The 20,663-nt window shown below is 44.4% G+C and overlaps 1 protein-coding gene across 2 annotated transcripts in view; it reads left to right on the top strand.

The window, feature by feature from the left end:
* The window catches only part of TUSC3 (tumor suppressor candidate 3), a 308,021-nt gene that overhangs the window by 225,005 nt on the left and 62,353 nt on the right, over positions 1-20,663 (top strand). For both annotated transcript variants that reach the window (XM_075066435.1, XM_075066436.1), the window contains exon 7: positions 9,058-9,121. In XM_075066435.1, coding sequence (XP_074922536.1) covers positions 9,058-9,121 — 64 coding nt within the window. The remainder of the gene's footprint in view (positions 1-9,057; positions 9,122-20,663) is intronic.

Raw genomic sequence — 20,663 nt, 5'->3', positions numbered from 1 at the left:
GGACACATTGGTAGGAAACTAACAGTAAGATTTGAGAATAATATTTTTTTTCTTAAATCATTTTCCAGTGGTGGAATAAATATAGTGCTAGAATTAACAAATTAGACATGACAAAACAATGGTTGTGATCATAGGGTATCAGCAACATAGAATAAAAATGTAGATCTTAGTCTATAAAATGCTATTGTGGTTTAAATTGCTACTATATATATACAGAAAGAGGAAAAGTCAGTAGTGCAATGTATTATTTAGGATAAAAATGAGCTGCCAGATTGCTTCCATAAAATAAGTTCTTCTTCGAGTGCTTGCTCATGTGTATTCCACAGTAAGTGTGCATGTTCGCCACGTGTACCAGTACCTGAAGTTTTTCCCTTAGCAGTACCTGCAGGGGGAACGCTGCTGCGACCCCTGGAGTGGTACTAAAAGGTGAGCCGTGATCTCCCCCGCCACACCCTCGGTTCCTTCTTGCCGCCAGTGATGGTGCATCAAAACTACCTGCTCTAGCTTTGCTGCAGCTCGTGCCAGAACTCATTTTGTCGTTAGTAGTACCTGTGTGTGTTAGTTCAATAAAGGCTCCAGTTTAGTTAGTGTTTAAATCGCGCGAGTCTTGCAGGCGTTCGATGCCTAGAAGTGACCCACACACCAACTGTCTCTGCTGCCTGGGTGAATCTTCCAACAGCAACCACTGTAAGATCTGCAGGTCCTTTAAACCCAGGATGAAAAAAGAGAGAGACATTAGACTTCAGGTCCTTCCCATTGAGTCAGCACTGGCTCCAACCCCAGTACGCCAAGCGGAATCAGCACCCGGCACTTCATCTTTGGTGTGCGGCGATCTCCCTACAACTTCTGGTGGCTGGCACCGCGCCCAGTCGAAGAAGCAGAGAAAGGCTCCATCTTCTCAGAATCGTCGAGAGAAAACGGGGTGAGACTAGACCTGTGTTAAGCAGCCCCAGTTCCCCCCCGGACCCTAGAGCTCTGACTCAGGTCAAGTGGAGCAGCCCAGTTGCGTCAACTCAGGCCTCTCCAGATGTCCGTATGCCTTTGACGCTGGAGGCCCTGCAGATGGCCAAGGACATTATGACTCTGCAGGCGCCCAGGGCACCATCGGCCCCCACTCTAGAGGCAGGCTGCCGCTGGGCTCTCCACAGTCGATGCCATCCCGGCACAGATCCTGGTCAGGGGACCGCTCTCGGGCCCGCTCGCCACTCAGTGTCCTGTCAGGACATAGTTCCCGGCCTCCACTTTCATCACCCACCAGGTTGTCTGGTCGGCTGCCATTGGAGCGGAGCTCCAGGTACCGCTCCACACCGAGTAGAGAGTATTGTTGGGACAGGCACAGACGCCGTAGACGCTCCCATTCTTGGTGGAGCTACCGAAGCTTCTGCTGACACGGGTGCCACTGCTGGTCAGGCTCCAGCTCTCTTGCCTCGAGGCACCATGCCCATGACTCCTGGCAGGGATGGCCAGCTCTGCATCACCGCAGATCCAGGCATTGCAGTGTCTCAAGGAGCAGCAGCTCGAGGCGGCACCATTCCTTGACGTCAGAGTCCTGGTCCCGTGGCAGATATCGTTCTTGGTACCACCACTCGTACCACTCCCACGGTACCGATACGTCATTGGTAACCCTGACCTCGACCCACACGCAGCCGACTATGACCCAGCCAGGCCATATCAACCAACTGGTGCCACCAGTGCCGCAGCAGAGTCAGTGGCAAGGGCCTTCATGGCAAGGCTAGTGGTGCCAATGGACCCCCAAGTCCCCTGTGCATGCCCCGCCAGGCCCTCGGTCGATAGCAGGGGCATTGGAGGCTCCCTCAGCCATACTATCCAGACCTCCGAGGGATAGATCGGTGTGTCGTAATGCACGAGGAGTCCAACCAAAGGGTGGATCCCATCGCACTGGTTGACTTGCAGAGCCCCATACCGGCCCCCTCCCGTGCACTCGATGATAAGATTGCAGCCCCACCCCCCTCTGCACCACAAGAGGACTTCAGGGCTCATCAGGAGCTATTGAAGCGAGTAGCATCCAGTCTCCAATTCTAAGCTGAGGAGATGGAGGGACCCTCGGACTCGCTGTTCAACGTGCTCTCATCCTCGGTACCAGGCAGAGTGGCCCTCCTGCTGCACGAAAGGGTGGCTAACATCTCCAGTGCTCTTTAGTGAACACTGGCCTCCCTTGCGCTGGTATCAAAAAAGGCAGAGCACAAATATTTCGTGCCCACAAAAGGACACAAATGCCTCTATACCCACCCGGCCTCCAACTCCCTAGTAGTGGAGTCTGTCAATCATAGAGAAAGACAGGGTCAACCAGGACCCACACCTAAAAATAAAGACTCTAAAAGACTGGACTCATTTGACAGGAAGCTTTATTCGTCGGCCAGCTTCCAGCTCTGGGTGGCCAACCACCAGGCACTCCTCAGTTGCTATGAGTTTAACTTGTGGGAATCACTGCCAGAATTTGAACCCTTCCTTCCAGAGCATGGAAGGAAGGATTTTAAGGCACTGGTGGAGAAGGGCACCGCTGCCACAAAGGCTGCTCTGCAAGCAGCGTCAGATACAGCTGACATGGCTGCTTGGTCCATGGGTCCTCAACACCATTTCCCAGGGTTACACGCTACAATTTATTTCATTCCTACCTTCTCACTCCCCTCCCTTCCCTTCACATATACTATTACATATACCCCTGCTACAGTAGGAAGTGTCGGCTCCTCAGCTTGGGACCTGTGGAAAAGGTTCCATGGGAGTTCTGGGGGAAAGAGTTTTACTCCTATTACTTCCTTATCCCTAAAGCAAAAGGGAGGCTGAGGTCTATCCTAGATTTGCGAGACCTCAACTTGTTCATGGCAAAATGCCAGTTCTGCATTGTCTCTTTGGCGTGTATCATACCCTCTCTGGACCCTGGCAATTGGTATGGGGCTCTGGACCTTCAAGACGCATACTTATATGTCCATATATTCAAAGAACACAGATGCTTCCTCCGTTTCCTACTGGGACAGGACCACTACCAATTTATGGTCCTCCCATTTGGCCAGGGTGTTCACAAAGTGTATGGCAGTAGTAGCAGCCTACCTCAGACACTGAGGGATACGGATGTGTCCTTACCTGGATGACTGGCTACTCAAGGGCAGCTCGCAACCACAGGTACAGAACCACATGGACCTGCTCTTGGCTACATGTGCCAACCTAGGCCTCTTAGTGAATGAAGCCAAGTTGACATTTGGTTCTAGTGCAGTACATAGAATTGGCGGGACTGTCTAGTCAATATGCTCCAGGGAATTCCCTTCTGGGACCTTACCCCATCACTAGACCTAGTGTCCGATGTGTCAGACTTGGGATGGGGGGCCCATGTACTGAACTCACAGATCCAAGGAATGTGGTCAGCTGCAGACCTATCCCTTCACATAAATGTCAGGGAACTCAGGGTGATATGCTTAGCCTATGTGGCATTCAGCTCACAGCTATGCAGCAAGGTGATCAGAGTTCTCACGGATGTTTCACATTAATAGGCAAAGCGGGATGAGGTCCTCGGCCCTCTGCTGGGAAGCCCTCAGCCTCTGGGAGTTCTGTATAGCCCAAGACATCTCCCTGAAGGCTTTCCACCTGCCAGATGTCAACAACACACAGGCCGATCACTTGAGTGGGGTTTTCTCCTCCCAACACGAGTGGTCACTCCACTCGGAGGTCACTCACTAGCTCTTCTGAGCAGGGGGCACTCCCCAAGTGGACCTGTTTGCGATGTGACAGAACTGCCCCAGGTTCTGTTCCTGGGAGGGGGTGAGGAGGAACGCGATCTCAGATGCCTTCCTCCTGTCATGGTCGAGTCAACTCCTTTATACCTTTTCCCCATTTCCCCTCATCGGCCAGGTCTTGGAGAAAGTAAAAACGGACAAGGCACGCATCCTCCTGATCGCCCCAGACTGGTCCCAGAAACATTAGTGCAGGACTGTCCTGGGCTTGCTGGTGGCCCCTCCGTGGCTATTGACGCTCCTTCTGGACCTACTCTCCCAGGACCAGGGCCACCCTCCATTTGACAGCATGGCTGCTCAATGGCTAGATGCGGAGGAGGCAAGGTGTTCTGAAGGGATCAGTCATGTCCTCCTAGAAGCAGGAAGCCATCCATGTGCCAAGCCTACCTAGTGAAGTGGTCCCATTTCTCCAGGTGGGTGGGCAAGTGGGGTACTTCCCCAATGGCTGCCCCACTCCTACTTATCCTTGATTACCTTCTTCACCTTAGAACTCAGGGCCTGGCACCTTCCTCCGTCAGGGTGCACCTGGCGGCTATTTCAGCTTTCCATCTGCCAGTCCAGGGCTGCTCGGTTTTCTCCCACACCATGACCAGGCGTTTCCTCAAGGGACTTGACCCGTCCTTTCCTTATGCTAGAACCCCAGTTCCTCAGTGGGATCTAAACTTGGTGTTATCCTGTTTCACGGGGTCCCCATTCTGACCCCTGGCCACATGCTTATGGTCTCATCTTTCATGGAAGGTAGCCTTCCTCATGGCTATCATGTTAGCCCAGCGGGTCTCGGAGCTCAGGGCCCTGATCTGCAACCCCCCCTACACGGTCTTTCACAAGGACAAAGTGCCGCTCCGCCAAACCCTGCATTCCTTCCTAAGGTGGTCTCTGCCTTTCAAATGGGCCAGAACATCTTCCTGCGTGTCCTCTCCCCCAAGCCTCATGCCTCTAATGAGGAACACCATTTCCATGTGCTTGCTGTGCCCAGGGGGCTCGTGTTCTATCTGGATCCGGCTAAGCCATTCTGCAGGTCCTCGCAACTCTTTGTTGCTTCAGCTGAGCACATGAAGGGTCTACCGATCTCCACCCAGAGGCTTTTCCGGTGGATTAAATTGTGCATCTACACATGCTACGATCTAGCATGGGTTCCCTCACCACCTATCGTGAGGGCACATTCAACAAGGGCCCAGGCCTCATTGGCTGCCTTTGTGGCCCATGTCCCTATCCAGAACATCTGTAGAGCCACTACCTGGTCCTCAGTGCACTTGTTCACGTCGCATTATGCGATTGTCTCCCACACCAGGAATGACACTGGTTTCAGTAGGGCTGTGAACGCCTACTCACCTCCATCAGACATAGCTTGCAATCACCTACTGTGGAATACATATGAGCAAGCACTTGAAGAAGAAAGGACAGTTACCTGTTCCGTAATGGTGAGGAAGGGAAGCGCGCGGCTCCCCTTACAGCGCGCTATAGAGGGGCCACTCCAGGGGTCACAGCAGTGGTGCACATGGTGAGTACGTACACCTACTGTGGAATAGACATGAGCAACACATCTCAAAGAATGCCAGTTATGGAACAGGTAACTGTCCTATCATTTCATGTTACTCATACGTGTTAAAATCAATGTTAATTGCTTTAATGAAATAGGGACAATTAAAAGTATGTCAGTAAAACTGACCCCTTCTGATATCAAGTATTTTACATGTACAGAAGGGATTTGTTTTTTTCTGTATTCATGTGATAACAAGTCAGCATCATCACCATTGTTTAACAACACTAGCTCTTGAAGACTGTTTCCTTGAATCCCCACTGTTCCTTTTTCCTTGCAATTTAGCTCACCCTGGAGATGGGCCAAAGTAGGGTACATGTACATTTCTATACATAAAAAGGGCAGCTGAACTCTCCTGTTTGTGTGTGGGGTGGGGGGAGAGATTGAAACTTAGGGTATGTAATTGGCCCATTTCTTGACTTTTTTAAAAAAATAAAAATGATTTTATTATGTGTAAGAAACCAAAAATATTATTTTGTGAGAAATGTAGTTTAGTTTGATTTGATAAAACAGTTAATACTGTATTAGTAAATATACTGAAGTATATTTTGTAAACATAATGAAGTCTTAGTCTACTACACTCTACTAAAATTTTAATGAGAAGTAGGAGACATTCATCATTTATTGTGCATGTTTAGGCCCCAGTCCTGCAAATGCTTGAAACACAGAAGACATCCCACTGAATGAGATGAGAGTGCTCAGGTGAATAAAGGCACACTAGAATTGTAGGACTGGAATGGACAGTGAGGTCAGTCCAGTCCCCTGTCATGAAACGTGCTTAAGTGTTTTTTGCAGGAATGGGACCATAATTGTGTGGATCAGAGTCCACTGCAGATATTTTCTTTTTGAATTAGGAATTTATTTGGTATACTTTTGTCTGGTCTGCTAAGTTTGTAAAATCACAAATGTCACAACTGAGAGATTTATACATATAATCAGAGAAGACCTTACTTTTCTCCTCCATTTTTCAAAAACACTTTAAAATTTAGTTTTCCTTGTTGTTATTGGAAGGTGCCTAGGGATAGTTTTTTGTTTCCCATGTGAAGAGAGAGCTGGGATCAAATTGGTCTCCATTTGTTCTCATGGCTGCATATAGTCATGTGGACTATAGGTTAGTTAAGCTACCGCTATCATTGGATAGCTGAGCAGGAATAAGTGTTAGCATGGATCTGTAATTATAGTCAGCTTCATATGTAAGTAGCAATGTGAAGAGCAATACAAATGTCCCTTTTATGCTATTTAACACAGCAGACGGGCGGCTCTCGACATTTCGCCGCCCCAAGCTCGACGTCATGTCACGTGGGGCGCTCTTCCAGTCGCTGATCCTGTGGCTACAGTGGACCTCCCGCAGGCGTGCCTGCGAAGGGTCCGCTGGTTCTGCTGCTTCTGTGGTGTCGCGGGACCAGCGGACCCTCCGCAGGCATGCCTGCGAGAGGTCCACTGAAGCCGTGGGACCAGAAGACCCTCCGCAGGCATGCCGCCCTCCTGGCGACCGGCAGAGCGCACCCTGCGGCATGTTGCCCCAAGCACTCACTTGGCATGCTGGGGCCTGGAGCTGCCCCTGACAGCAAAGCAAATAATGATGGTTTCAGAATCAATTTAGTTTAATTCAACTTAATCATTAGCTATTCTGAAGTTAACTGAAAAATGTTAGTATTGCCTTCCCTTCTTTGACATTCCTCAATCTTGGGCTAATTAGAGTTTCTTGGCTGGCTTGTCAAAAACCTACGGAATACAGATTGGCTTGCGTCGTGCCTTACTGTAAAATCATAAAGTCCAGTCTTCTAAGATCAGTCATTTTTTCTCTTGTTAGAAAAAAATGGTTTTTACTTGGGTTGGGGGAAATCACTGTTAAATATGAACTTCTTAACCAAACTAAAGCGAAAATGAATATTTGAACATATATAATGACTTTTAAAGAATAGCAGGTAGCCATTCACTGAGTAACAATTATTTTATATCTTATGGGCTATGCAGTTTATCATCATAACATCAGCTGAAATTTAGTCAGCTTGAATAAAGGCATTTTTTGTAGTTGAAACAGCAGCATTTTTTATTTTTCTTTTGAGTTTGAAATCATTTTGGGCCCTAACATCGATAGTGTACGTTCAGAATGTTTTTTAAAAAAAGTGAAAGCTATAAAATATGAAGGGTAATACTGGCTCCCCTTGGCATCTTGCCATTGACTTCAGTGGAACCAAGGTTTTACCCTGGTGCTTTAAAAATGTGTTTGACTTTTGATGAGTATATAATTATTTCAAAAAAATAATATGACAAGCTGATTTCACTGTCTGGATGTAGCCCTTTTTTTTGTTTGTTTCAGTTAGTGTTGTTGTTCGCTATCCCTCAACTTTTGATTTACATGTAATTTTGTAACAACAGCTAGTAGTACTGAAAACATACTAAAAATTTTCAATGAGCTACTTTGTTTAAAAATAAGTCCACAAAATAGGATATTTTCAAGTCATTATTGGACTATATATAAAAAATATCAAATTTTGAGTAGATTTGCCTTTTTGAAATGTTTCCATATCTAATATATGTATCTTATTTTATTTATTGTGTTTTAACATACAACATAGAGAAAAGAGATAACCCAAACACAATACAGAGAAACTCTCAATATGAACAAACAAAAATGGATAGAAAACTTTAACCTTCTGAGTTTGAGTCAAGGTTTCTTTTTTTTCTTTTTTCTTTGGGGTGGGAGGAACTAAAGTAAATAAGCCAAATACAAAGGGAGAATATCATGACCACATTGGAGCGCATGTCAATGTTATTCAATTGTTGTGCCTTGATAGAACAAGTGCAAGTTGCCTTTCTCAGCAAGGATGATCCTCCCTCCTTTTCCCCCCCTTCCTCACTTTTCTTCACCCTCTAGATATGAGAGCAGATGCTAACTACGATGCCCACTCTGACACTGGGAAAGGATGTCGATTTTTTTTCAGGGATTCAGTAAAATTCTTTTGTATAAGCTAAGGAGTATGAGGACACATTGTTTTCAGGTAGGATGGTATTGGGAGACCTACTTTAACTGAAGGGATGTGCAGCATTTAGTGCTTCTGTGAAATGAGTGCCGATGGCTGTGTATGTGAGGTCAGTCCTGCGAAACTAAATATCTTGTGATAAGGAGGTATAGAAGTGGCAGCATCTTCAGTGAGTTGAAGATTCTGTGAATTCTGTAGCCTATGAAATGGTGGCTGTGTGATAGTCTGTTAATATTTTGGCAAAGTTCCACATCCTTTCTCAAGCCTCCTGTTCTTTCACTTGACATTTGAATATCTGTTAAAGCCATGTTCAGACATATCCCTGAACCCTCCCCAATCAACAAATGATCTTCAAAGATGGACACATGCACACTCGTGTTGGTCAGTGTTAGTAGTTGCTACGTGCTATCTATTACTCATCCCTCCCATCATTTAAATTGCAATGGGATGAAGAACTTGGAATCGCTCAGGTGGATGAAGCTTGTAAATTAAATTTCAAAATATGTGGGATTTCCAATTCATGGGTGGCCAATCAAGTATAGCAGTTTTTATATATAGTGGACCTGGGCATTAGCTGTGCTTTTCAGATGGGTTGCTTTTAATAATGGCTTATAAACATTTAACTTTAGAAGTATATATCTTCTGTGAGCGTTACACTGTTTATTCATTGTTTTGCAAGACAGGTTTTATTTTCATTCTCTCACACATACTAAATCATGTCATTTTCAACATTTTTCGCAGCCTTAATGATGATTTATTTTTGTTTCTTACTCTCATTTTGCAGAGTTACATACATGGGAGCAGTCAGGCTCAATTTGTTGCAGAATCCCATATTATACTACTGCTGAGTATCCTTCAGAAACCGATGGGTAGAACAAGGCATGCTAAATCAGATTATGCTATTATATGAAATTGCTCTGACAGTGAATATCATTGAAGCTTTGAACAGATATTGCATTTTCACTTTATTTACTATATGATTAAGCAGATACCTAGTGTTGCTGCTATTTACTGTTGATGAATGCTGTCTCCTACTGTGTATCTATTTAATTGCCAACTCTAACAATCTATCTGGTACAGTACTATTTTATATTTTCCTTCCTTTTCTATCTTTAAATCATCAGCAGAATTTTTTCTTTTCTTTTCTCTTTGTATTGTCTGCTAATTTTAAAACTATTTTGCCTCAGCTTTCAGCTCTGTTAAATGTTGAGGAGAATATACGTGTTTTCCAGTTTGGAAAAATAGCAAAAATATTTATGAAAATAGATTATCCTTTCAGAGCTCTTTCTATGGAAAAGACACACCTGACTAGACGTTTCCTTGTTTGCACTAACTTCTCCTTCAATTCCAGTGGTGATAAATGGCCCACTACAGTTCCCATTAATGTCAAGAGGAAGACTCTGAGTAACTTGAGTGAGAGTTAGATGAAGATCTGCATGAACATTTCTGTAAAGATAAACTTGTGATTTCTCTAAACCCTTTTTCTGATCATGTTATGCTCACTCGATGAAAGCTGTAATACGTGACTAATCACAGTTACCTTTCTCATGTGGGTGGGACAGGGAGGTGGAAGAGAAAAAAATTCCCCAGACTGTGGAGCAGCAGCCAAAACCTTAGGGTTTGGTAATCACTTTGCTCCCTCCCAAATTTGGAAGATTTAGTAAGTGGATCCACACTGATGACCCTGTCCTATAGATTCCAAAGCGCTCTTCATGTTTGGGAAGATGGGTCCAGTGGCACTGGCACAATTTTTATAGCGCTGAAAGTGGAAACCATGTCTTTGGGTTGTTGTTACTACTTCATACCAGAGGCTACGGCAGCACTGCTAGCACCCCTAGTTCCAGCATCTGTGGGTGGGCCCCCACAAGCATACTTCACCCCCTACATAGTGATGCACTGTCTGGGCTCCCCACTCCATGCAGTGAAACCATATCAGTTTTTCTGTCTATTGGGTCTTAGGTGTCCCATAGATGGGAAGGGGAAGATTTAGCCACCAAGTCCTGATCTTAGGCACACTGAAGTCAATGGGAGACTTTCAATTAACTCATTGGTCTTTCCATCAGGCCCTAAATGTATCAGATAACTATGCATAAAGGTGAGAATATATCCTTTTGAATAAATAAAAGCATTTTTATGTGTTCTTAATTTCTAAATTTGGCATTTTTGTTTTTAATATAAGGTTTTCAAAAGATTTAAAGATGAATAAATGTACCGGAAATGTGCACACTGAAGATCAAATGAAGTGTTGTGTTTTTTCTGATTCACAGCTTTTCTCCTCATTCATAACAAATAGGTGATGCCTCTCACTTTTGGAATTTGGAGGTGGTCCAGTGTTATTGTTGGAGAATTCAGGACTGAGCCCTGCCCTTCAGCTCAGTCCACCGGAAATTCTGCCTCTAGTGGTGGAACAAGATGGCAGTTCAACAGTGCTGGAGTCCTTTTAAAAAAAAAAACTGTCAGAATGCAGGGCAGTGAAATGCCTCAGGAGGAAGCAGAAGAGAACAGGGGATCATGGGAGGAGCTGAGAGGAAGATAGGGCACTGGGGGAGAACCAGGAGAGGTCACTCCCCTTAGATTCCATCTCATCCCTATCTCCCCCTTACTTGTGCCCATCTCCTGCTGCCCATGGGGCTCTATACTATTCAGGTGAGCCCATTACCTGGCTCCTAACCACCTGGCTCTAGCTGTGCCCTTAGCTCCTGGTGGCTCCTGCCTCCATGTTCCCCTGCCTGTTCCTGGCTACAGTTTCCCCAGCTCTTTCTTCACTGACCTGCCAATGCCTGGCACTTCCCAACTTTGGAGGATTCTCTGCAGACAAGGAGGAAAAGGAGCCTGGCCTGCCACCATCAGATGTACTGATATGGTACCTTGGCTCCTTAAAGAAGAGCCAGAATGGCATTTCAGAGTATTCTGGCACAGCTTAAGCACTGCAGTTCAGTTGCTTCTCACCACTTTGTTTCATAAGTTGTTGCTGTTGTTCAATATCAACTTTATTTAAGGTTGTAGCTCCCCTCTTCCTCTCCTGAGCTGAGTCACCGCAGCAGCAAGAGTTTAACCCTCCGGTCTCCCTAGTAGAGCACTGCTCTAGCACTCTCCCTCTGCCACCACAACAGTGGTAAGGAAGCCCTGCAATCTACAAGACAAATTTAAGTGTTCTAGGGGGCATTTCAGGAGCCTCCTAGAGCGAGATATCCCTTGTTGCCACAAACATCCTATCCTTGTTCTGCCAGGGTTTGGAGTTTCAGAGAGTTAGTGATGCCTAGCAGCCACACGCCATCATTGTTCTCAGCTTTTTCATTGTGAGTTAAGCGATTTTGGCCCCTGCTGGAGTCAGTCTCACAATGACTCGAGACATTCCAGTCCTGGTGTGACTGGGCCCTCTGCAAGGAAGATCCCCCTATGATTTCCCCATCTCCTGGGGAAGAGCAGCCAGTCAGGGCTGCTGTAGGAATGTTCATGATTTTTGACTGTGGTGTTGGCAGTACTGAACCACTGACTCTCATTTTGCCTGGGAATGAGGTTTTGAGTCAGACTGATGTGCCAGAGGTCTAATTTCCAGTGCGGGAAGACATACACATGCTAGCTCTGCTCACGCTGTGCCAAAAAATAGCAGTGTGGCTGCAGTGTCATGGGTGGTGGTTTGGGCTAGCTGCCTGAGTACAGTCCCACCCAACCCCAGGGTATATATTAGAGCAGGTACTGTCCAGGCCACCACAACCACACTACTTTTAGGCGCTGAATTGAGCAGAGCTAGCATGTGTATATCTTTCCACACTGGAAATTACACCTCCCAGTTGCTGTGTAGACAAACTCCTAGTGCTCTAGATCAGGCTCACTGCCCCTCCCTTGCCTTGCAGCATCTCCTAGCATGCAGAGGAACCTGTTATTTCTGTGGAGCCCTGTTTCAGGCAGTAGTGTATGGAAATAGTGCTTCTCTGGCTTTCTGTATTTAGATTCTGGTAGTACCCAAAATGTGGTAGGTACTTCTTGAATACAGAGAGAGACCCAGACTCTACCTCCTACTGCATTACTATTGATGTAAATACCATATTAAAAATGTGCAAAGAAAACACAGATTTTTATAATATATATCTTAGCACAAAATTTTTATTATATATCTTCCTTGTATGTTTTTTAAATATAGTCAGGTTTGGGTGTTTTTTTTTTGTTTTGTTTTTTTTATGAAGATTCCACATCCTTAATACAAGTATGAAAAATTTCCAATGTATCTTTGGGTTTTTGGAGGGGAAGAAGTGTTAGCAAAGTCAACATGCATCAAGATAAATAAGAAACTTCTGTTTGCATGTCATAATGCTCTTGTCTGTCTTATTATTCAGGCTGTGATATCTTTTTGTTTTCTGGTACAGTCTATAAAATAGAAAGTCACTGTAACTGGCTGACAGAATGAATAGTTTCAGTGAAACTATTCATTGTCTCTTGCGACAAGAATTATCTAAGGTTTCATTTCACAGCTCAGTACTATCAAGCAGAGAATTTGGATGCAAAGAAATTTCACAAATAGTATAAAGTCTTACATACAAAAGACACAGTGCACAGTCAGCCTGTGGAACTCTTTGCCAGAGGATGTTGTGAAGGCCAAGACTATAACAGGGTTCAGAAAAGAACTAGATAAAGTCATGGAGGATAGGTCCATCAATGGGTATGAGCCAGGATGGGCAGGGATGGTGTCCTTTGCCTCTGTATGTCAGAAGCTTGGAATGAGCAACAGGGAATGGATCACTTGATGATTACCTGTTCTGTTCATTCCCTCTGGGGCACCTGGCATTGGCCACTGTTGGAAGACAGGATATTGGGCTAGATGGACCTTTGGTCTGACCCGGTGGTATGGCTTTGTTTCTTAGCGTTTCTTATACAGACTTTAACAGTTAACATGAATAGAATTATTCTTGTGCAAGGCTGGGTTCGATTCACTAGACAGTAAAGAGTCTCCAGGGAGGGAAGCCTAGGGGCCTGCTCCTTCCAGACACACGATATTTGAGAATTAGCCCAGGGGGGCTGCAGAGGCCAGTGAGGGTTACTGGGATAGGCCCGTTGGACTTGATTACCCCAGAAGGCTCTGTTTCATTTTCATGCATGCGATTATGTGTGATGGCCGGAGGGCTGAGATTCACTAAAAACCAACCTGAAAAAGAAAAGACTTTTGGCAGAGAGCACTGCTAATTGCAGTGAGAGAGAGAAGGGGGACACATACACCTCCAGCCCCCATAGGAGATGCTTCATGTGAGGTTGAGTGCCCCCGTCAGATGTCCACATCTGTTTATACTTGGATAATATTTTTCTTTTAGTTAAGGAGAAAAAAACACACCACTTTAGCCTTTTGATGTTTCACATAACTGGTTAGCCTCATGCGCTTATTCTTGTGCAGTAGTGACGCAGAGACTTTAGAAAGGCATATTTTAACGTAGAAATCATGTGAAACTCTCTTTAACTCTCTGATCGACTTATGCATCAAATCATGGTTTGTAAGAATAGCTGCTAATACCAATTTTCAGATTCTAGACTATACAATATTTGAAGAAAGGTGGTTTTGTTGATTAAGGGCTTGCCAGTTTTTGAGAAGCTCTGCCACAGATTTCATGTTTGCATTGGACCATGTCCACTTATTAATGTCTTTGTGACACAGTTCTCCGTCAGTAAATGGGATAAATATACTTCTTTCTCTGACCGATGGTTTCAGTCCTGCCTCTTCAGGCAGGCACTGTAAATTACCTGTGGCTGTTACCACACCAAACTATCTTGAGGCTCCAAAATATTATTCTCTGGATTTATTCATGGAATATTAAATCAAATCTGGTTCCATCCCCAGGTTTCTTTGACTTTCCCTTCTTGGTTTCTTGCCACCCTAATATATGATGTTAGAGGTCTCCAATGGACATCTTTCATTACAACTAGCACACACAGTATTGAGTCTCTTTGAAACTTTTTCCTTATGCTGGAATAAAACGCCCAGATTAATAGTTATATAGGATGCAAGCTTACACATAAGCTTATTTTCAAGCACGCTTGACTGCTTGAACAAGAATTTACAGCTATCTACGTATCAAAATAAGAACTTATATCCAAAGCTCACGACAGACATTTATGATCAAAAATACTAGAATAACTGACAGGTCAAGAATCTGAAACCCAGCCAACTTAACTTGAAATTACAAACCCAACATAACCATAATGAATCTAGTTAATTTGAAGTCCTCAAATACATGGTTTTGAAGACCTCAAGGTTTGACAGAGAATTCCTCCAGGCAAGTGACCCCAGCCCCACGCTGCAGAGGAAGCGCCGAACAAACCATCCAGGGCCCTCGGCCAATCTTGCCCTGGAGGAAAAATTTTCCTTCCCGACCCCCAAATAGACCCCAAATATGGCAATCAGTTAAACCCTGACCATGTGGGCAAGACTCACCAGCCAGCACCCAGGAAAGAATTCTCTATAGTAACTCAGATCCCACCCCATCTAACATCCCATCACAGGCCATTGGCCATATTTACCTGCTAATAATCAAAGATCAATTAATTGCCAAAATTGTTCCTACTCATTGTGGCACTTTAAACTATCAGGTTTCTGTACTATATAAACTCTCACATCAGTGTAAATCAGGAGTAACTCTACTGAATTAAGTAGAGTAAAGCTGATAAAAAGAGGGAGAAGAATTGGACTCAGTGTATTTTTTTTTTTTATTGCATGGGAAAAACTGAAAGGAAAACTTGCCAAAATTCATACTTCATTAGAGATCATTCCCAGCCATAGACTGGTAACTACAATTGTCTTTTAATGCATAATATCTAAAGATACATATTTGCAGAAGAAAATCAATGCAGAATGGAAGTCAGAATAATTTTAGGCTGAGATCACTTTTAATCTTCTATAATAATATACTATATTTTTTTCAACATCGGTTCTCATTAAATTGACAAAATCCTGATTTCCTTTCCAGCAGCAACAGTAGCTTGTTATCATGTGCAATAGAGAACGAAGCTTTATATAATGTCAAGATATTTGTCACGATCATCAGTTGGATGATCATTGCTGCAAGCTACTATATGTAATTTACAAAAATAATAGCTTGTTTTATGTGGGATTATATATGTATTTTGACTTCCCTGAGTAGTAAGACAGTGATTAATAAATCAGCACAGAAATTGAGATGTACTAGCAGAAGAGTGATCACATACCACACAATAAACTATTAAGTACCAATGTCCATGAAATAGTTTTATCTAGACTGAAATCTGTATTTATTAGTAAATAGATATTAAATTAATCTGTTTGGAAGCAGCAATTTGCTAGATGATTTACAGACATAATACAGTGTCCCTGCTTTGAATCCAAGGGCTCATTCCTGCAAAATTTACACATGAATAACTTGACTCGCATGAGTAGTCCTGTTAACTTCACGTAAGTCTTTGCAAGATTGAACTGATTGCACAATGCATATACAAGTGATGGGATGAATCCAAGTACAATGTGATTGATCAGTTAAGTTTAGCATGTGTGTAGCGAGGCGGTGGGATACCCCACAGCCCCGCTGAGGGCAAACCTCCCCCAACCCTGCTGTGGGCAGAGCCGCCGGGTCCTGCACCCGCCCCTCAGAGGTCACGGCACAGACCCGGATGAATAAAAGCTGACCTACAGAGCTCAGTAGGAGCTCAGCCACCACTGGGATCAGACGTCTGCGGCCACTGTCAGCTGGAGCTCACACCCAGCCAGCCGAGCCTGCCCCGCGCTCGCTACCCCGAGGAGGACTGGACGAGCCTGCTTCGTGTCCGCTACCCCGAGGAGGACTGGCCGAGCCTGCCCCGCGCCAGCCACCCCAAGGAAGGGCCGAGCCTTTCCCGCTCCCACTACCCCGAGGAAGAGCCTAGCCTGCCTCTGGCCAGCTACCCCAAGGAGCCGCTGAGCCCACCCTCGCACACTTGCCCAGAGGAACTGATGGTGGATGAGACTGCTGGTGATGCTACGAGGACTCAGGTACCTGAAGAGGGGGAGAGTTGGAAGTAGCCTAGGGGCAGCCAACCCCAGTCTGGCTGCAGCACTGCCAGAGTCAATGTCAGTGTGTTGCGGCCAGGATCTCCACTGACAGCAGCGAGTTTCTGCTGCTGCTAGGGCCCCGGGCTGGGACGCAGTGGAGTGGGAGGGCCTGCGTCCCCCCTGCCATCCCTCCAGGGGTGGCAGACTCCCCCTTTCCCTGGCCTGAGGAGGCCAAAACCTACTATTGCTACTCAGCCCTGCCTGAGGGCCTGAGCATTTGGACTCGGCGTTTGTTGACCCGCCCTGCCCTAGGACCGGGCTTAAGACTATTGGTAGCGAGGTGGTGGGATACCCCACAGCCCCACTGAGGGACAAACCGCGGCCGAGCCACGTCACAATATGCCATGTTAATGCCACAGTTTGTTTAGGTTTTCTAATATTTATTTTTCTCTGTTGGGAGGACTAGAGTTCATAGATCTCTTGGAAGAAGTGTACTTTAAGAGAGAATTAACAGGAGAAGAGAGAGCAAGTATGATTGATCAGGCCAGGAAGACAATTCCAGCGTTTAAAGTACTATATTAAAGAAGACACAATGGTGAGTTTAGGTCTGTCCATAAGAGATAGCTAATCATAGGGGTTAGGTTGGGCAAAGTGGGCAGATAGCAGTGAAGGAATAGAGACATCCAGAAAAGTAGGCAGGGGCTAAGGTATGCAGGACTTTGAAGGTCAGGACAAGGATCTTAAATTTGTCTTCTGAGCTTGTCTTCACTATGGGAATAATTACACTACTCCAGCAATATTATTCATGTAGCTGGGGTTGATGTAGCTTAGGTCAATTTACCACGGTGTCTTCACTGCATTGCGTTGATGGGAGATGCTCTCCGGTTAACTTTCCTTACTCTTTTCAGAGAGCTAGAGTACCGGGTTCGACCGGAGAGCACTCTGCCATCGATTTAGCAAGTCTTCACGAGACCCGCTAAATTGCATCGATTGCAGCAGCATCGATCTCCCTGTGGTGAAGACCAGCCCTCAAACATACGGCATTCCATAATAATCCTTTGCCAAATAGGATGGTTCATATGACACTTTAGTTTTGTGCCAGGAGCAAAAAAATATATGCCATAAGCCAGTCCTCCATTCCCCCAAAGTAGAGAGACTGGGAAACGGAAAATATTCCCACTGTCCTAGAAGACTAACCCCGTCGTGTGGGAGTAGCCTGTAGGCAGAAGCAGCGCCAGGTTTTTGACGCCCTAGGCAGGGGTCCTTCCGCGGTCCCGGTCGTTGGCAGCAATTCTGCGGCGGGAGGGTCCTTCCGCGCTCCCGGTCTTCAGGGCAGTTCGGCGGCGGGTCCTGGAGTGAGTGAAGGACCCGCCGCAGAATTGCCGCCAATGACCCAGAGCACGGAAGGAACCCCCGTTGCCAAATTGCTGCCGAAGGTGGCAAAATGCCGCCCTCCCAAATCCTGGCGCCCTAGGCGACTGCCTAAGTCGCCTAAATAGAAGCGCCGGCCCTGCCTGTAGGTTGTCAGTAGAAAGCATGAATTTAGCTTTTTCTCCCTGGTTTAGGAAATGAGAACTAGATATTATGTATTGTGCCAAAATGTAAAAGCTGAATAAAAAAGCAACAATCAGCACCAGGAATTTGGCAAAAGTTAGTGGTACCTAACCTTGCTGCTTGCAAAAACTACAGATGGGCCATTCCAGAACAGAAATTGCTAAGAGATATTCTCAGGTAGTAGCTATGTTCCATGTGGTCGTACTCTTCTGCCTGTTCATTTGGCAGACAGCTAGTATGGCAATGGGAATTCTAGAAATACCTGAGGGAGAAAGACTTGGCAGTGGTTTTCTACATGTATCCTACATGTATGCTTTCATGAACAGATTATTCCTCCCTGTCCTCTGAGGTCAAACTTTTCATTGCAAGGGGCCATACTCTCATAATTCATGAGTGGCTTTGCCGCTTGTGAGTAATAGGGCCACCTCAAGCTCATGCTTGTAAAATATCTGCACCACACTACACCATGTATTCATTTTATCTAAATTCTATAAAGAAATGTTGTCAAAGAACATTATTAAGGTTGCAAAATATAGTAACAGACAGTAATGTCAGTTCAGCAGGAAGGAATCTTTATAAACACAAATCAAAACAAGGTAATATTAGCAAAAAGTTTCAGACTCTCCCAACTTGAGGATCAACCCATCTCTCAGTGCCTAGGAACCCTGCAAATCCATCTGATACCCAGCATTTTCTTCCATATCTTTCTCTCTTCAGCAGCCTTCTAATATACATTTTACTGAACTCTTGTGTAAGGAGAGAGGAAGGGGAAGTCAGGATTAACCCTTTGTGAACAAGAGGACAGTTGGATTCCCACTCTGACAAACAGCAAACATATTTTTAAGTGCTGCTTTGTCCTTTATGTCAAAACCAAAACACATTTTTACCTGAAGACTTTTTTTTAATTCTTCTTGTTTCAGTTTTTTGGAGCTGCAGCATTTAAAATAAGGTAATTTGTCACTTTAATACTTTGCTTGTGCAATAGTAATCCTCATAATACAGATTAAGTCTTTAAAAGATGCAAACATATTTTCATTATCAAAAGATTTTTCCATTATTAAGCAAATTACTTCGTTGTACAGCAAGAGATAAATTTAAGGTCATTATTATAGGAATTTTGCAATAACTATTAACCCAATAGTCATTTTTTTCATTATTTATCGTAAACTTAAATACATTTAATGCTGCTAAAATGTTTGCAACTAAGGAGGAGTGGAAGTCTTTTAAATTTGATAACTTGGTATGTCAAGTCAGAATGTAAAGTGACAGCATAGTACTGTGTAGGTGGATGTTAGACAAAATGATTGAAAAAGAGAAAGGAAGCTTATCAGATACAAAGAAAAAATCTGTCTGAAATCAGTCTTGCAAGATATTTCTGCTCCTGCAGAATGAGTTCTGTTGAAGTGCATGGAGTTCTTCTTTGAGGATGAGGAACTCTTCCTGCAAAAGGGATTAATTTTAAGGCCCCTTTCTATGAGTCTATACAGCAAGTGAAAATGTAGTCATTGAGGGCCAGATTCTGATATATACTGAGTTGCATGCTTGTGGAGTAAGGTACTATTTGATATGAATAAGGGTATCAGAATATGGCCACCACAGAGAGTGGGAATAGTATAATGAAGTTGAACTTTTGTAGTAGTATGATTGATTGATTGTTTTATATAGGTTTTTATATTACACTCATCACCATAGTATTAAGAGAATGAGAGGGGAAAATGTAATGGAGAAGAAATAGGACTAAAACCACAAAGCTATATCATAGCATCAGTTGTGAGGTGGAACTTTTAACTGAGTTCAGTAAAGACTTCTGATCAAAATTGTGTGATATGGCCCCCAAGATGACAAATTAATGCACATTCTCTCTGTCTAGTTGCCAAATTATCCACCAAAATTTTATAAAGTACCATGTGGATTCTTCAGTCTTTCTGCCAGCTACTTAGTTAAAGGAGTCTCTCTCATGATCTCTCCTCCTATCTCTCCGCTTTCCCATTACTTGGTTCTTAAAATATTTCATAGTGTTGCCCTTCAAGAAGGATTCTGAACATCATTAGGAGTCACTGAAATGCATAATAGCTCTATAACCTTATGCTGAGCATTTAACCATCACAATATGCAATTTAATTATTTCATATTTGAACGGCTAGAAGTTTGATACTATATTTGGTGCAATACTTTTCTCCATGTCACGTGCTCTCTTTATGACTTCACTGGCCACTATAGTTTAAAGGACGATATATTGGCATTTTTGCATAGTCAGTGCTGATAAAGGATCAATATTGTTGCAAAATGTTCTACATAGGCTAAGCAAAGCAAAAAACCTGATGATCAAAGGCTGCATTTGGAAGCACACTTGGCTCCCACTGACTTCAGCAGGACTCATGTGAACACATTTCATGATAAAATGTGAACATTATTCATAGTGTATTCATTATACAGTTGTACAAAATGGGGGCAAAGAAAAGGGATAACGAGCGATAGACATTGAAGAGCGGTAGAGAGTGTGTGTGTGTGCGCACGCGCTCTGAAAATCAATATTTTGTACTGGGGGAAAAAATTAGCAGAATGATGCACCAGTCTGAAAATGAGGAAATGTGTTTGAAAAGTGGGAGATAGTGAGTATAGAATTACAAACCCTTAGTCATGACTAGCCTAAGTACCGTTAGCTTCAGGCAATGTGTCTGAGTTTTGTATTTGAAAGTTAAGAAATTATAGCTAGTAATAAAGTTCTTCTTCGAGTGCTTGCTCATATCCATTCCAAGTAGGTGTGTGCGCGCCGCGTGCACGTTCGTCGGAAGAATTTTCCCCTAGCAACACCCGGCGGGTCGGCAGGCGCCCCCTGGTGTGGCGCC

The sequence above is a fragment of the Chelonoidis abingdonii genome, chromosome 5 (genome assembly GCF_003597395.2).
Source record: "Chelonoidis abingdonii isolate Lonesome George chromosome 5, CheloAbing_2.0, whole genome shotgun sequence".
NCBI classification, from domain to species: Eukaryota; Metazoa; Chordata; order Testudines; family Testudinidae; genus Chelonoidis; species Chelonoidis abingdonii.
Note: the sequence above shows the minus strand (reverse complement) of the source record. Positions and strands in the feature narration are given on the sequence as shown.